The sequence below is a fragment of the Hemitrygon akajei genome, chromosome 24 (assembly GCF_048418815.1).
Source record: "Hemitrygon akajei chromosome 24, sHemAka1.3, whole genome shotgun sequence".
NCBI lineage: Eukaryota > Metazoa > Chordata > Chondrichthyes > Myliobatiformes > Dasyatidae > Hemitrygon > Hemitrygon akajei.
Window position 1 is genome coordinate 1,370,125 of NC_133147.1, and position 17,446 is coordinate 1,387,570.

Genomic DNA, 17,446 nt, shown 5'->3' on the forward strand with positions numbered 1-17,446 from the left:
TCACTCCTTTACATCCACCACCATTTCGTGCTCCCATCCTGTGTATTCCACCTTACGTTTTCCTATCTCTCTTAATTTGAGCGCTTTCTAAAGCTGTTCCTTATTCGTATCTCTTACCAATAGGTTGCCATCATTAAGGACTTTTGCAAATACTATTTCCACTATCTTATTTGCCAGTGTTGTTGTTAGCACCAACAGGTTAATTTTTTGCATGTTTCCTTAAGCCTTCTCATTAAATCTTATTATGACAACACCTTTACTCTGATCTCGTTCATCTTCCTCACTTTCAGAGCGCTCTCCACTACCATTTTTATTCTTTTACTCCCTTTGTCTCGGTTTTCATTCATCCGTCCCCTCACTATCTCCTCATTCCCTTTACTTCTCCCTTCACAACCACCCATTTCTCCCCAGCTGCCAACCTCTGATCGGCTCACCCCTCAGTAGTTTAGCAACAAATCCTCAAGCTCCCCCAGGGCACTGCTCTCGGTTCCAACTAATACAACACCTCTAGGCTCCAGCACAGCGCCCCAACCTCTATGGTCTGGGACACACCGCCGACTGCTCTCCTGCCCACCAAGGCCCCTGTGAAGACCCAGAACCAACACCCACCTCCAAGTCGTGAAAAAGAGCTGGAGGTGATAAGGGAATAAATAGGCTGTAGGTGATGAACCTGGAATAAGTGGCAGAAGACTGCCATTAGCTGCATGGAGACTGGGCGGGGTATGTATTTGTAGGCTGGGGAATGGGAGTGAGAGATGACGTAATAGTTATGGCATGGAAACGCGTGGAAATAGCCGGTAGAAACATTTAACAGCCTTGGATTTTTATCACAGTCCAGAAAAATATACCACGAGATACATGATGAAACTTGGGAGAAGATCTTACAGAATTTCCCATGGGAAATCCTCTTCCATATCAATAAACGCAGCGAGAAATCAATAAAGGTTAAGAGGTGTGGTTCTCTTAAGCAACTACATAGTTATTCTAATATGCGCCCAATTTGGATAGCGGAGCAACAGGTCCACATCAGAGGCCATGTCATTGGCTCTTCACGCAACCCAAGAACATCTGAACAACATATTTGCACACATAAGGATATTCTTTTCGACTACAACTCCGCCCTCGATACCATCACCAGCACAAAACTAATCAAGACCTTGGCCTCGTTGTGCAATTGTATCCTCCATTTCTTCACTTGTACTTCCAAATTCAGATTGGCAGCAATATCTCCTACTCGATTTCCATCAACGGCTATTTTGTGCAGGACATTTTAGAGGGGGCAACTAAGCTCAACAAATGAGGGCTACTCGCAGGTCAGAGGCGGTGATTTAAAACAAGAGCTTCGCGGGCGTTAACTCGACAAACCAAATAGATGTACAGAAGGGATAAGCGGAGCGACCATTGTTGGGAGTGGGCCAGTGATGAGAGTAGAAGCAACAGGCTTTTTCTCATCGAGGTTTCGGAGAAAGGGGGCTTCGACAAGGTAAGTGGGTAAGTGGACTTCGTTTTTGGTTTTTCTTTGCATTTTTTGGAGGAACAGAGAGTATGAAGGTAGGATTAATACTTTGCTCTGGGTAACGGATGTGGAAATCCAGGGAATCTTCCAGTCTCCCAGATAGCACCATCTGCGCCAGCTGCGCCGAGATGCAGCTCCTGAGAGACTCTGTTAGGGATCTGGAGCTGCTGTTCGATGACCTAAAGTTCATTAGGGAGAGTGAACTGGAGAGAGAGAAGAGCTACAGGGAGTTCATCACCCCGAGGCTGCAGGAGTTAGATAAGTGAGTGACGGTTAGGGAAGCAAGGGAAAAGAGCTCAGATAGTAGAGAGCACCCCTGTGGCCACCCTCTCAGTAATTGTTATCTTCTGTTAGATGCTGTTCGGGGGATGACCTGATAAATGACAACTGCAGCCATCGGATCTCTGGCACTGAGCCTGGATCCGTGATGCAGAACGGGAAGAGGAATGCAGTAGTCACAGGGGATTCTAGAGTGAGGGGAACAGACAGGAGTTCTGTCAGCCTGATAGAGATACTGCATGGTGTGTTGCCTCCCACGTGCCATGTTATAGGATGTCTCGGACTGGCTGAAGGGAGCTGGTGACCAGCCAGATGTCTTGGTACATGTTGATAACAACGACATATGTAGAAAAAGGAGGAGGTCGTAAAGAGACAATTCAGGGAGTTAGTTAGGAAGCTGAAAGGCAGAGCCTCTGGGGTAGTAATCTCAGGATTGCTGCCTATGCTACGTGTTAGTGAGCCATGACTCGCATGATCAGGTGTATTAATGTGTGGCAGGTAGTCTGCTGTAGGGGGCAGGGCTTTAGATTCCTGGATCACTGGGGCCTCTTCTGGGGGAAGAGCAACCTGTACAAAAAGGACGGGTTACACCTGAACCAAAAGGAGTCCAATATCCTTGCGGGCACATTGAAGAGAGCTGTTAGGGAGTGTTTAAACTAATTTGGCAAGGGATGGGAAGCGGAGTGATGGGGCTGAGGAAGGAGAAAACTAAAATAATCAAAGATAGCGTGCAACATAAATTATAGAAAGAATAGGCAGGATATGAGGCTTAACCAAAACCAGTGTCATGAGTTACAGGGCAATCGAGGCATGGTACAGTTAAAAGAAGAGAAAGCAACACATACTGGACTGAAAGTGTTGTATTTGAATGCACGCAGCATAAGGAATAAAACAGACGATCATGAAATTCAGCTCCAGTCTGGCAAACATGGCCTTGTGGCCGTCTGACTAACTGAAAACTGACTGTCATTGGAAGCTGAACGTCTGAGGATATATGATCTATCGAAAAGATAGGTTAGTAGGCAGAGGAGGTGTGTGTTCTGTGTTTTAATTTTAAATCATTGGAAAGAGATGACATAGGATTTGAAGGTGTAGAGTCTCTATGGGTTGAGTTAAGAAATAGCAAGGGTAAAATAACTCCAGTGGCAGTTGTATACAGGCCTCGAAACAGCAACCGGGATGTGGATTACAAATTGCAGCAGGAGATAAAAAAGGTGTCTCACAAAGGCAATATCATGATAAGAATTGGGGATTTTAACATGTAAGTGGATTGGGAAAACCATATCAGTACTGGACATCAAGAGACAGAATCGGCAGAATGTCTAAGGGATGTCTTTTTAGAACAACTTTTTGTTGACCCCATGAGGGGATCGGCTATGTTGGATTGGGTGTTGTGCAATTATCCTGAGGTGATAAGACAGCTTAAGGTTAATGATCACCTAGGAAATAGTGATCACAATATGATTGCGTTGACACAGAAATTTGAGAGGGAAAAATAAAATTAAATGTGTGTATTTTAGGGGAATAAAGGAACTTACAATGACATGAAAGAGGAGTTGGCCGAAGTTAACTGGAAAGGGACATTTGCAGGAAGGACAGCAGAGCAGCAGTGGCTCAGTTTCTGTGAAAAATGAGGGAAGCGCAAGACAGATCTATCTGAAATAAGAAGAATGTTTCAAAGGGAAGAAGAATACTACCATGGCTGAAGTCAGAGCCAAAGTAAAAGCAAAGAAAGAGCAGACAAGGAATCCAGAGCTAGTGGGAAGATAGAGGATTGGAGAGCTTTTAAAAACTTGCAGAAGGTCATTTGGAAGGAGAAAATGAATTATGAAAGGAAGCTGGCGACTAATATCAAAGATACTAAAAGCGTTTTAAAGTACATAAAGGGTAAAAGAGAGTCAAGGGCAGATATAGGACCAATACAAAATGAAGCTGGAGATACTGTAATGAGAGATGCAGAGGTGGCAGAGGAACTGAATGCGTATTTTGTATCAGTCTTCACAGAGGAAGACATCTGCAGTATACCAGACATTTGAGAGTGTCAGGGAAGTGAAGTTTGCGCACCGTAAATTACGACTGAGAAGGTGCTCAGGAAGCTTAATGGTCTGAGGGTGGATAAATCTCCTGGAACTGATGGAATGCACCCTTGGGTTCTGAAGGAAGTAGCTGGAGAGATTGTGGAGGCATTAACGTTAATCTTTCAAGAACCAATAGATTTTCACATTGTACTGGATAACTGGAAAATTGCAAATGTTACTCCAGTATTTAACAAGGGTGGGAGACAGCAGAAAGGAAACTTTAGACCCATTATCCTAACATCAGTGGTTGGGAAGCTGTTGGAATGCATAGGTAGGAATGAGATTATGGAGTACCTGGAGGCACCTGACAGAATAGGCCAAAGCCAGCATAGTTTCCTGATTGGAAAATCTTGCCTGACAAACCTACTGCGTTTGTGTGTAAAAAAAAACAAAACTACAAGCAGAGTAGACAACAGAGTTGCAGTAGACGTAGTGTACTTGGACTTTCAGAAGGCCTTTGACAAGGTGCCACACACGAGGGCTGCAAAGCAACATAAGAGCCCATGGAATTATAGGCAAGTTACTAGCGTGGGTGCAGAATAGGCTGGTCGGCAGAAAACAGAGTGGGAGTAAAGGTATCCTACTCCGGCTGGCTGATAGTTACCAGTTGAATTCCACAGGGGTCGGTGTTGGGACTGCTGCGTTTTATGATTATGTCAATGATTTGGACTACGATTTTAATGGATTTGTGGCTAAAGTTGCCGATGATACAAACAGTGGTAGAGGAACGGGTGGTGCTGAGGAAATAGAGAGCCTGCAGAGACACTTAGATACTTAAGAAAAATGGGCAAAGAAGTAGCAAATGAAATACAATGTTGGAAAGTACATGGTTATGAACCTTGGAGGAAATAAATGGACAAAGTATTATATAGATGGGTAGAGAACTCAAAATGCAGAGATGCAGAAGGACTTGAGAGCCCTTGTGTAAGATACCCTAAAGGTTAATCTCCAGGTTGAGTCAGTTGTTAAGAAGGCGGGTGCAATCTTGGCATTCATTTGTAGTTGTATAGAATATAAGAGTTGGAATGTGATGTTGAGGACCTATAAGGCACTCGTGAGACCACAATTGGTCCATTGTGTGCTGGTTTGGGCTCCTTATTTTAGAAAGAATATACTGACATTGGAGAGGGTTCAGAGAAGATTCGCGAGAATGATTCCAGGAATGAAAGGCTTACCGCATGAGAAAAGTCTGGCAGCTCTTGCACTGTATTCCCCGGAGTTTAGAAGAATGAGGGGAGATCTCATGGAAACATTCCAAGTGTTAAAACACCTGAACAGATTAGATATGGCAGCATTATTTCCCATAGTGGAGGATTATAGGACAAGAGGGCAAGAATTCAGGATCAAAGAAATGAGATGTGGAGAAATTACTTTAGTCAGAGGGTGGTAAATCTGTGTTTTTTTTTGCCATGAGCAAATGTGGAGGCCAGGTCATTGGGTGTACTTAAGGCAGTGTGAAATCAGTTGTTGATTAGCCTCTGCACCTATTCTTATGGTCTGATGGTTCAACAACGGTGCAGCACAAGGCTCTCTGCGCAGACCCCTGCGCAACGCAATTTACACGTATGAGTGTATGGTTATGCACAGCTTCAACGTAACATTCAAACTTACTGACAATACCACGGTCGTAGAGCGCATGAAAAGTGGTGACGACTCAGCGTACAAGAGAGAGATTAAAAATATGGCTAAAGCGTGCCATAACAACAAAGCATTACAGAATGAGAAAACGAGAGATCTCTGAACCAGACTTTAATTACGAAGAAGCACTGCAGAACCTCTACTTGCTTTTGAGTACGTAAAGTTTCGGCATTACATCTAGAACTTTGACGAACTTCTGAATCCCAACCACCGAAATCATGGACTACCTTGAACGGAAGATCCCAGAAAAAGGATTGGATATGCCCAGTCTATCACGGGTAAAATCCTCAACACCATGAAACATATCTGCACGAAGAATTGTCGCAGGAAATCAGCATCAATCATCAAAGACGCCACTCTCCAGCACTTACGTACTTCCCGCTGCTTAATCAGGAAGAATATACAGGACCCTCAGGATTCACACCACTATCTTCAGAAACAGTTACTACCCTTCAATCATCTGCCTCTTGAACCAAAGTGAACACCTTCCCTCAACGTCGCTTGCCCCGCCCTTGAAATATTTCCACAGGCTATCAACTCACTTTCAATGACACTTCATCTCATGTTCTTGAGAGGCAGATTTTGTATTAATCGTATTATTTCTTTTTGTATTTAGAATTTGTTGTCTTTTGCACACTGATTCAGCATCCACATTGGTATGGTCTTTCATTGATTCGATTATGGTTGATATTCTACTGTGGATTTTATGAACGTGCTCGCAAGAACCTGGACCTCAGGGTTGGATATGGTGACATATATTTACTTCAATAATGAACTTACTTTGAACATCAAACTTTCAATTGTGCCCATCATGTCCGAATGTCTGCAAAAAAAATGTGATTCACGAGGAGAAACGGGAAGATTGAAGGAAGAGGTATACTTGGCCGTAGTACACAAGCGTCAAACCAAGGTGAGTGTGAATGTAAATTTTGTTTGCTGTACCATAGACTAGACCTCTCAGTCATAATATTATTGTTCTAATCGAGAGCATATATCACCTGGTTGAACTGGAGAACAAATTAAATAACTCACCCAGGACCGTTATCTTTATTCTGTTGCTTTCTGGTGATGATATGGTTCTACCGGACACCGTGCGTGTGTAATCACAGGAGTAATCCCACGGAGCAACTCCTCCGTTTGTGAAGGTGAACGTCGCGCTGTTTCGCTGTGACAGCTTTTCCTTTACTAGGAGTCCATCGTTGTACAGGCGAAAGGTGTCACCGGAATATTCCTGATCAGTTTTCTGACAAGTAAGTATGACCGACTCATCTGACACATAGACCTCATCAGGTCTGTTACTTGATATTTGAGGTTTTTGTGGCCGAGCTGCAAGGAAAGAAAATGAATTGATTCAGACTGTGTACAAGATACGTAATCAATGTTCTCATTAACTCCCGCGCAGAACTCGTGTGCAACTATATAATTCTCATGCATAATTACCATTATATAACTTGCCCCATCTGAAGATGTATTTGCAGAAATAGAATTTCCTGGAGGCAATGAGTGTGGTATGTCTGTATACTTGAATGAATGATCCACAAGAAAGCTTTGCTAAGTTAAATGATTGCACCTCCAGAGTTATTACCTTGTCAGGCAGCTGAAGCAGAGATCCAACCACAGACCACATACAGCGCGCACTATAATATTTCCAGAGTAGCAAATCCGGGGGTTGGGGGCAACAAAGTCGTCGTCAAAGTTCAGGAGGAGACTAAAATTGCCAGAGAAATCCAGAATCGGGCAACGGAGAGAGTCGATATTGAGACAGACAGAGTTCAGATATCAATGCTGGAATGGCTCAGGAAAACTCACTGGCACAATCTGACAACAAACAGGTGAAAATCCAGGACTGAAATACACTGAGAAATAAACAGAGAGACAGATGACAGGTGCAGCACAATGAGACCCAGTTAGATAGATAGATAGATAGATAGATAGATAGATAGATAGATAGATAGATAGATAGATACTTTATTCATCCCCATGGGGAAATTCAACTTTTTTCCAATGTCCCATACACTTGTTGTAGCAAAACTAATTACATACAATACTTAACTCAGTAAAAAAATATGATATGCATCAAATCACCATCTCAAAAAGCATTAATAATAGCTTTTAAAAAGTTCTTAAGTCCTGGCGGTAGAATTGTAAAGCCTAATGGCATTGGGGAGTATTGACCTCTTCATCCTGTCTGAGGAGCATTGCATCGATAGTAACCTGTCACTGAAACTGCTTCTCTGTCTCTGGATGGTGCTATGTAGAGGATGTTCAGAGTTTTCCATAATTGACCGTAGCCTACTCAGTCAGTTGGCAGGAATAGAAGTAATAATGAGAAACAGATGAGAGACGGAGTATTCTGTAATACAGGGTCCGGAGTAGAGCAGGAGCGGGGACAGAAGCATGTGGCAATACAAAACCACAGGCTGACAGCTAAGGTAAAAGAAAAAAAATGTGTTCAGCAGGAGGTACTGACAGACCTGCACGATTGCTGCTCGTGCCTGTTTTAGAGAAGGCAGAAATATAGGAAGTGTTACGGATTCAGCAATAATAAATGTATAAGTGAGGCAGGTTTTTTTTAATAACAAATAAAACATTTATTAAGCACTGAAAAACAAACCCGCCAAAGTAAACAAACCACTAACGTAACCGGAAACCAGCTGCTGTGTGGCAGCTTAAACAGTTCTTAAAGCGATGTTGTAAAAACAGTTCTTCAAAGTAGTACTGCAAAAGTTCAAAATGCTTACAGTCCATTGAAGAAGAGACTTTTTGAACGATTTAAATTCTCTTTCACGCCGCGTTGTTGCGGTTCCCAGTCGAACTATACTTTTCCCGGAGAATTTACGAAGATGAAAATGAAACGGCTTAAAGGCACTGACCTTTCCTTTAGAAAACTCTACCCAATCCTTTCTGCTATATTTCGCAGGGATTAACACGGGGACAGCCAACGAATTCCTTCCGAATGAGGATCGAACAAGGTCGAACCTGTTTCACCGTCGAAATCGACTTTCCTCGATCTTTTAGCTCCCGAACTCCGATCTTCACTCTCCACTGATTTTTAACTCACAGTATTATGAAGAAACTGCCGGCAATGACCTTTTAAACTTTAGTCATTAATTAAAATTCCATCTTTCAACCAAACTGTGTCATAATATTGGACCACGCAGTGGCATGGAGTCAAAATGGCAAATCCAGCCACGAATAGCCCCTTCTCACAGGGAGGGGTCCTCCTCTATTACCCTGTAAAGAAAACCTGTCACATGACCTCTACTGGCGGGAAAATGACGTCACTCCACCATCACAAGACCACTACCTTAAGTCCAGTATAGCTTCAACACCACTGTCACGTGACAAGTACAAGATACCCATGGGTACGTAACACCTCCCTCCAGAAAAAACTTTGGTCTGTCAAGAACAAAATTTTAACAATTGTTTACAAGGAAAAAAACAAATGTATAAATTTTATAACATACACAGTATACATAGTATCATCATATAACGTCTTACAACTTACAATACAGTAGGAGTGTTACAATTGTAAAAAACTACTCCAAAAAAAATTACATTGTACATTCAACTTCAAGATAGACAATCAGCAAGCACATTATCTTCACCTCTAATATGAGTTATCACAAAATTGTACTCTTGTAACATCAAATTCCAATTTAATAACCTTCTGTTTTTGTTTTTCATCTTACTCAGAAACACCAACGGATTATGATCAATGTAAACAATAAGTGTTTTTTGAGTTGTACCAACATATATGTCAAAATGTTCTAAAGCTAAAACAAGAGATAACAATTCCTTCTCTATTGTCGAATAGTTTCTTTGATGTTTATTAAATTTCTTAGAAAATTAAGCTACTGGATGATCAACTTCATCACCCTCATTCCTTTGCATTAATACTGCTCCTGCAGCCTCATCACTAGCATCTACAGCTAATGAAAAAGGTTTTGCAAAGTCAGATGCCTTGAGCACAGGTTGTTGACATATCATAGTTTTCAACTTTTCAAATGCTTCTTGACAAGGCACTGTCCACACAATCTTCTCATTCTTCTGCAAAGGGTTAATTAATGGAAGGGCAACATTAGGAAAATTCTTACAAAATTTTCAATAATATCCTACCATTCCCAAGAATCTTCTGAGAGTTTTTTTTCCCATTGGAGTGGGAATCTCTAAAATTGCCCGAACTTTTGCCTGAACAGGAGCTACCTTACTTTGACCCAAAACATAACCAAGGTAAGTCACAGTGGCATGTCCGAATTCACTCTTAGCTAAATTAATAGTTAAGTTAGCTTTTGAAAGCCTTTCAAACAATTTCTCCACCGCAATAATGTGTGCTTCCCAAGTATCATTTCCTGTCACTAAATCATCAATATAAGCATCTGTATCTTTCAATCTCTGAATCACAGAGTTAATCATCCTCTGGAAAGTACCTGGGGCATTCTTCATCCCAAATGGAAGCCCAGATGGAGTTACAAATGCAGAAATCTCTCTACCTCTGTCCGTTAGTGGAACACACCAATACCCTTTCAATAAATCAATCTTTGTAAGGAACTTTGCTTTTCCAACTTTATCTACACAATCATCTACTCTAGGAATTCGATATGCATCTGTTTTCGTTACAGCATTCACCTTCCTATAGTCCGTACAAAACCTAATATTACCATCTGGTTTTGGCACCATAACACAAGGTGAACTCCAGTTCGAGTTAGAAGGTCTAATAATATTATTCTCTAACATATATTTATTTTCTTTCTCAGCAAGTTCACATTTTTCTATGTTCATCCTATATGGGTGTTGTTTAATAGGTTTGGCATATCCAACATCTACATCACGTGAATCTATAGTAGTCCTTCTCGGAACATCTGGAAACAAATCCTTATATTTAAAAATTAATTTCTTCATCTGCTGTTTCTGCTCTGGCTGTAAATGTGCTAGTTTCCCATCAATACTTTCCAGAATGGTTGAATTTGGTAACCTGACAGAAACAATGTTGGATTTAGAATGAAATTCAGATGAATCATCTATCATGTTCCTAGTTAAATCAAATTCATTATCATTAACCTCAACAGTCACAGTATCAGATTGCTTCTCATAATATGGTTTTATCATATTTATATGGCAAAGTTGTGTTGGCCTTCTACGATCTGAAGTTTTTATCGTGTAATCCACATCATTGATTTTAGACACAATTTCATAAGGACCATGAAATCTAGCTTGTAAAGAATTCATTTGCACTGGGAAAAGAACCAGCACCTTATCTCCAAGCTTAAACTTCCTCATCCTACCTTCTTTATCATACCAAGTTTTCATTTTCTCCTGAGCCAATTTTAAATTTTCCTTGGCTAAGCTACAAACTTTATGTAACCTGTCCTTAAACTTCAAAACATAGTCCAACAAATTAGTGTGTACTTCCTTACTAATCCACTGTTCTTTTAATAAAGCTAAAGGTCCTCTAACTCTATGCCCAAATACAAGTTCAAGTGGACTGAAACCTAAAGATTCTGGTACCGATTCCCTTACTGCAAATAAAAGTAAGTTTATACCCTCATCCCAATCACTTTCATTTTCCACACAATCTGTCCTAATCATATTCTTGAGCGTAGAATGAAACCTCTCCAAGGCACCTTGTGATTCTGGATGGTATGCAGATGAAGTGATTTGCTTAGCTCCCAATTTATAAACTATCTGTTGAAACAATCCAGACATAAAATTACTGCCTTGATCAGTTTGTATTTCCTTAGGTAATCCAAAATAAGTAAAGAATTTTATAAGAGCCTTTGTCACAGTTTTAGCTGTTATATTCCTAAGTGGTACTACCTCTGGAAACCTCGACGAAGTACACATGATAGTCAACAAGTACTGATAACCAGTTTTTATCTTTGGTAATGGACCGACACAATCTATAATAACTTTAGAAAACAGTTCACCAAATTCTGGAATAGGTTGTAATGGAGCCACTGGTGTAACTTGATTTGGTTTACCCACAATTTGACAAGCACGGCACGTTTTACCAAACATCACCACATCTTTTCTTAGACCAGGCCTGTAAAAATGTTTTAAAATCCTGTCCACAGTTTTCCTTACCCCTTGATGTTCACCTAAGGGCACACTATGAGCTAAAGTCAAAATCTCATTTCGATAAACTTTAGGGACAACTACCTGGTAAACAATATTCCATTCATCACTGGCAGGAATTGTAGGTGGTCTCCACTTCCTCATCAACACTCCTTTTTCCAAGTAATATCCTGCTGGCATCTTCTCATTTTCACTATCTGGTAGAGCTTGTTATTTTAATTTTATAATCTCAGGGTCTCTATTCTGCTCTGCTATCAGCTCCTTCCGAGACAGAGATAAATCTTCATAGTCAGACTTACTCCAAGAATCTTGTTCAAACAATGAAGGTAAGAAAGTCTCTGACACATCCTCAAAACTCGAATCCTGAGTTGAATAGTCATGAGTAACAACCTCATTCTGCGCATCAATCTTTTTAGCCATAGCTGTAGTGACAACACAGGAAGAATCTGTGTTAGAATTCATCTCTGGTTCCTCTGACTCCATTGTCAAATGCACTTCAGGAAAAACTTGTCCACCTGCCAAGTCTGTACCTAACAATAAAGAATTATCCTTCACAGGTAAGCTAGGCTGTAATCCTACTTTAACAAATCCTGTAACTAACCCGGACTTTAAATTTACTTTATGCAAATGTACAGGCATAAAAGCACTCCCAGCACCTCGTATATAATTTACCTCACCAGCATCAGACTCTTCATTAAACTTCAATACACTGTCTAACATCAGTGATTGAGAAGCTCCAGTATCCCGAAGGATTTTTATTGGCACCGGAGTAGATCCTTCTTTCAATGATACAAACCCTTCAGTTATTAAATGATCATATCCCTTTTTAACTTGGTCAGACTCTAACAAAACCTCATTCATGTTTATCAAACCCTGTAATGTTAAAGGTGCTTCAGTATGTTGCACACAAGCATCTGGGACTGCTTCCTTCTCATTCTTTTTCCAATCGGAAACAGTTAGCTATTACATGGCCAGGTTTCCTACAATAGTTACAAATAGGACCAAACTGTTTTTCCTTCACAGGTTTTCCTTCCTGCTTACCTTTCTCATTAACTTCTGATTTAATTTCTGATTTACCTTGAGTCTCTGTGTTATTTTTCCTCTTAAAAATTCGGCCCTGAGGAAATTTATTCTTATGGATTAAAACATACTCATCGGCTAATCTAGCAGAGTCCTGCAATGTATCAGTATCCCTCTCATTTAAGTAGGTCCTTACTTCAACAGGGATGCTTCTTCTAAATTACTCCATTAAAATCAGCTCTTTCAATGTATTATAGTCCCCATTTACATTTTTAGAGGAAACCCATCTCTCAAAACACACAGCTTTATCATAGGCAAATTCCACATAAGTGTTTTCCACAGACTTCTTCAAACTTCTGAATCTTTCTCGATACGCTTCTGGGACCAATTCGTATGCTTTCAAAATCCGCTCTTTCACAATATCATAATCTAGTGCTTGCGCAGCAGTTAAAGCTGTATAAAAGTGTTGTGCTTTGTCTATAATTACACTCTGTAACAACACTGACCATTTATCTTTCGGCCACTCTGAAATCTGAGCAATTGTTTCAAAATGTTGGAAATATCTTTCTACTTCTGTTTCACTAAATGGAGGGTCCAATTTAATTTCTTGACTAGCAGCAAACGGTTTTCTAGAACCAGAAGACTGATTCTCAGACCTTAATTCCGCCATCGCATATTCAAATTCCCTTTTTTTATTATCAGCTTCTAACCTACAATGCTCCCACTTCATTTGTTCGATTTGCAACTACATCTCTAGATTACTTATTGGAAACGACTCTAAAATCGATTAATCAAAATCACCCGAATCTACATAGTGTGACGCGATTTTTCTCTGTATTACAGCATTCGATGTCGACTTCGAAATACCCTTAATCTACTAGCTATCTCAGACACCTCAGTTTTTCTCGCCTTCGCTAACAACTCCACATCTGGCGAAGCCAGAAACTCATCAATATTCATTGTTGCCGAATACCACTCACAAGCCAATCAAACAAAAGAATCGAGTATTCCCCTTTTCCAAAACACCGATTCAAAATTTAACAAGCATTTAAACTCAAAAATGGTTCATCCCGGACAAGCCCCCATATTTATGTTACGGATTCAGCAACAATAAATATATAAGTGAGGCAGGGTTTTTTATAACAAATAAAACATTTATTAAATACTGAAAAACAAACCCCCAAAAGTAAACAAACCACTAACGTAACCGGAAATCAGCTGCTGTGCGGCAGCTTAAACAGTTCTTAAAGGAATAAAGCAAACACAGTTCTTAAAGCGATGTTGCAAAATCAGTTCTTCAACGTAGTACGGCAAAAGTTCAAGATGCTTACAGTCCATTGAAGGAGAGACTTTTTAAACGATTTAAATTCTCTTTCACGTCGCGTTGTTGCGGGGTCGAACTATACTTTACCCGGAGAATTTACAAAGATGAAAATGAAACGGCTTAAAGGCACTGACCTTTCCATTAGAAAACTGTACCCAATCCTTTCTGCAATTTTTCGCAGGGATTAACACGGGGACAGTCAGCGAATTCCTTCCGAATGAGGATCAAACAAGGTCGAACCTGTTTCACCGTCGAAATCGACTTTCCTCGATCTTTTAGCTCCCGAACTCCGATCTTCACTCTCCACTGATTTTTAACTGGCAGTATTATGAAGAAACTGCCAGCAATGACCTTTTAAACTTCAGTCATTAAATAAAACTCCACCTTTCAACCAAACTGCATCATAATATTGGACCACATAGTGGCATGGAGTCAAAATGGCAAATCGAGCCACGAACTGCCCCTCCTCACAGGGAGGGGTCCTCCATTTATACCCTGTAAAAAAAACCTGTCACATGACCTCTATTGATGGGAAAATGATGTCACTCCACCGTCACAAGACCACTACCTTAAGTCCAGAATAGCTTCAACACCACTGTCACGTGACAAGTACAAGTTACCCACAGGTACGCAACAGAAGATTATACAATTTCACACAAGCCTAACATTTGGTACAGGATAGAGAGCATCAGATGTTTGGATGATTGGGCTCCTTACCACCGAAGGTGAGACTTGTACAGAAGAGACGGTTTGCAGCTGAGCTGGTGGGGACTATTATCCCATCGGAAAGTGTTGCTAGTGCTGCACGGAGTTGGGGGCAGTGTGTTGGTGAGGATGATCTTAGAGATTGCGGTGAATGGGAACTACGGTGCCAGAAGAGTTAGTGGAAAGGATGTGGAGTTAGATGTTGTTAGTACCACAGACAAAGTCAGGAATCAAAATGTTGAGCATGGTGCACCAACGCCCTGAGCTACATAAACAGTATGTCCATCAAATAAGTGTCGTACGAAAGACAGATGTGCTCAGGGCATGGAACAACAGCTGGATGTTTGATATTGTAACTATTAGTGAAACTTGTCTGCAGCATTGTAAGCTCTTCATTCCGAGCTTCGGTTGCTTCTCCTCAATATTCTCCTGAACATTCCGAGGTTCAGGACAATGAGGGGTATCACAGAGAAATATTTTGAATGTTAAAAGGCCTGAACAAATAAGATCTGACAAGGTTACTTCCCATGGTAGAGGATTATAGGACAAGAGGGCACGACGTCAGGATTGAAGAAGTCAGATGCAGAGAAATTACTTTAGTCAGACGGTGGTAAATCAATGGAATTTGTTGCCGTGAGCAGCTATTTAGGCCCAGTCATTGGGTGTATTTAAGGCCGTGATTGAAGAGTTCTTGATTAGCCAAGGCATCAAAGGGTATAGGTTGTAAGCAGGGGAGTGGGATGGAATTCGATCAGCCCACTATTAAATGGCAGAGCAGACTCGATAGGCCGAATGGCCTAATTCTGCCCTACTTCTTAAGGTATGATGGACTAACACAGCTGCAGCACCAGTCTATGAGCTTAGCCCCCTGCTCGACTCATTTAACATTTATGACTGTACGGTTATGCACAGCTTCAATGTCTCATTCAAGTTTACTGACGAGACCACTGTCGTAGAGCGAATAAAAAGTGGTGACGAATTAACATACAGGAGAGAGATTCAAAATATTCCTGAGGCGTGCCATAACAACAAACTATTTCAGAAGGAGGAAAGCAGAGATCTATGAACCACACCTCATCTGACAATCAAAAGTGCAAAGGGACAGCATTGTTTCATTGCTCGGTGTTATTCCTTCAGAGGAGACCAACTGTTCTGGGCCTAGCACGTAACTCTAATGACCAAGAAAGCACTGCAGCACCTCTACTTCTTTTTGAATTCTCCAGGATTGGGCATTACATCTACAAATTTGCCGAGTTTCTATACATGAGTAGTGGAGCGTTTATTGACCGACTGCTGACTCTACCCCAGCCCAACGAAATCACGGACAACCTTAAACGGAACATCCCAGAAAAAGGATTGGATATCCCTGTCTATCATGGGTAAAGCCTTCAACACCACGAAACATACCTGCACGAAGAATTGTCGCAGGAAATCAGCATCAATCATCAGGGAGGCCACTATCCAGCACTTACGTTCTTCTCGCTGCATAATCAGGAAGAATATTCAGCACCCTAAGGATTCACACCACTATCTTCAGGATCAGTTACTACCCTTCAGTCATCCACCTCTTGAACTTAAGGGAACATCTTCCCTCAACGTCACTTGCCCCGCCCTTGAAATATCCCCACAAGCTATCAACTCACTTTCAATGACTCTTCATCTCATGGTCTTATGATACATCGTTTGTATTATTCGTATTATTTCTTTTTGTATTTGGAATTCGTTATCTTTTGTACACTGATTCAGCATCCACATTGGTATGGTCATTCATTGAGTCTATTATGGTTGATATTCTACTGTGGATTTTTTGATTGTGCTCGCAAGAACCTGTACCTCAGGGTTGGATATAGTAACATATATTTACTTCAATAATGAACTTACTTTGAATATCGAATTTTCAATTGTGCCCATCATGTCCGAATGTCTGCAAAAAAATTGTGATTCACGAGGAGAAACGGGAAGATTGAAGGAAGAGGTATACTTGGCCGTAGTACACAAGCATCAAACAAAGGAGAGTGTGAATGTAAATTTTGTTTGTTGTACCACAGGCTAGACATCTCAGTCATAATATTATTGTTCTAATCGCGAGCATATATCACCTGGTTGAACTGGAGAACAAATTAAACAACTCACCCATGACCGTTATCTTTATTCTGTTGCTTTCTGGTGATGATATTCTTCTACTGGACACCGTGCGCGTGTAATCACAGTAGTAATCCCACGGAGCAACTCGTCCGTTTGAGATGGTGAATGTCGCGCTGTTTCGCCATAACAGCTTTTCCTTTACTAGGTGTCCATTGTTGTACAAGCGAAAGGTGTCACCGTAATATTCCTGATCAGTTTTCCGACAAGTAAGTCGAACAGACTCATCTGACACATAGACCTTATCAGCTCTGTTACTTGATATTTGAGGTTTTTGTGGCCGAGCTGCAAGGAAAGAAAATGAATTGATTCAGACTGTGCGCAAGATACCTAATCAATGTTCTCATTAGCTCCCGCGCAAAACTCGTTGTGTGCAACAATATATTTCTCATGCATAATTGGCATTATATAACTCACCCCCTCTGAAGATGTATTTGCAGAAATAGAATTTCCTGCAGGCAATAAGTGCCGCAAGTCTCTATGCTTGAATGAATGATCCACAAGAAAGCTTTGCTAAGTTAAATGATTGCACCTCCGGAGCTATTACCTTGTCAGGAAGCTGAAGCAGAGATCCAACCACAGACCACGTACAGTGCGCACTATGATATTTACAGAGTAGCAAATCTGAGGGGTGGGGGCAACAAAGTCGGCGTCAAAGTTCAGGAGGAG

The 17,446-nt window shown here is 41.0% G+C and overlaps 1 protein-coding gene across 1 annotated transcript in view; it reads right to left on the reverse strand.

Moving 5' to 3' along the window:
* Positions 1-17,446, reverse strand: part of LOC140715538 (immunoglobulin superfamily member 1-like) — a 68,918-nt gene that overhangs the window by 23,649 nt on the left and 27,823 nt on the right. Inside the window, exons 9-10 of the mRNA XM_073027892.1 lie at positions 16,769-17,062; positions 6,544-6,837 (exon numbers count right to left, since the gene is read on the reverse strand). Of these exons, the coding sequence (XP_072883993.1) occupies positions 6,544-6,837; positions 16,769-17,062 (588 nt within the window). The remainder of the gene's footprint in view (positions 1-6,543; positions 6,838-16,768; positions 17,063-17,446) is intronic.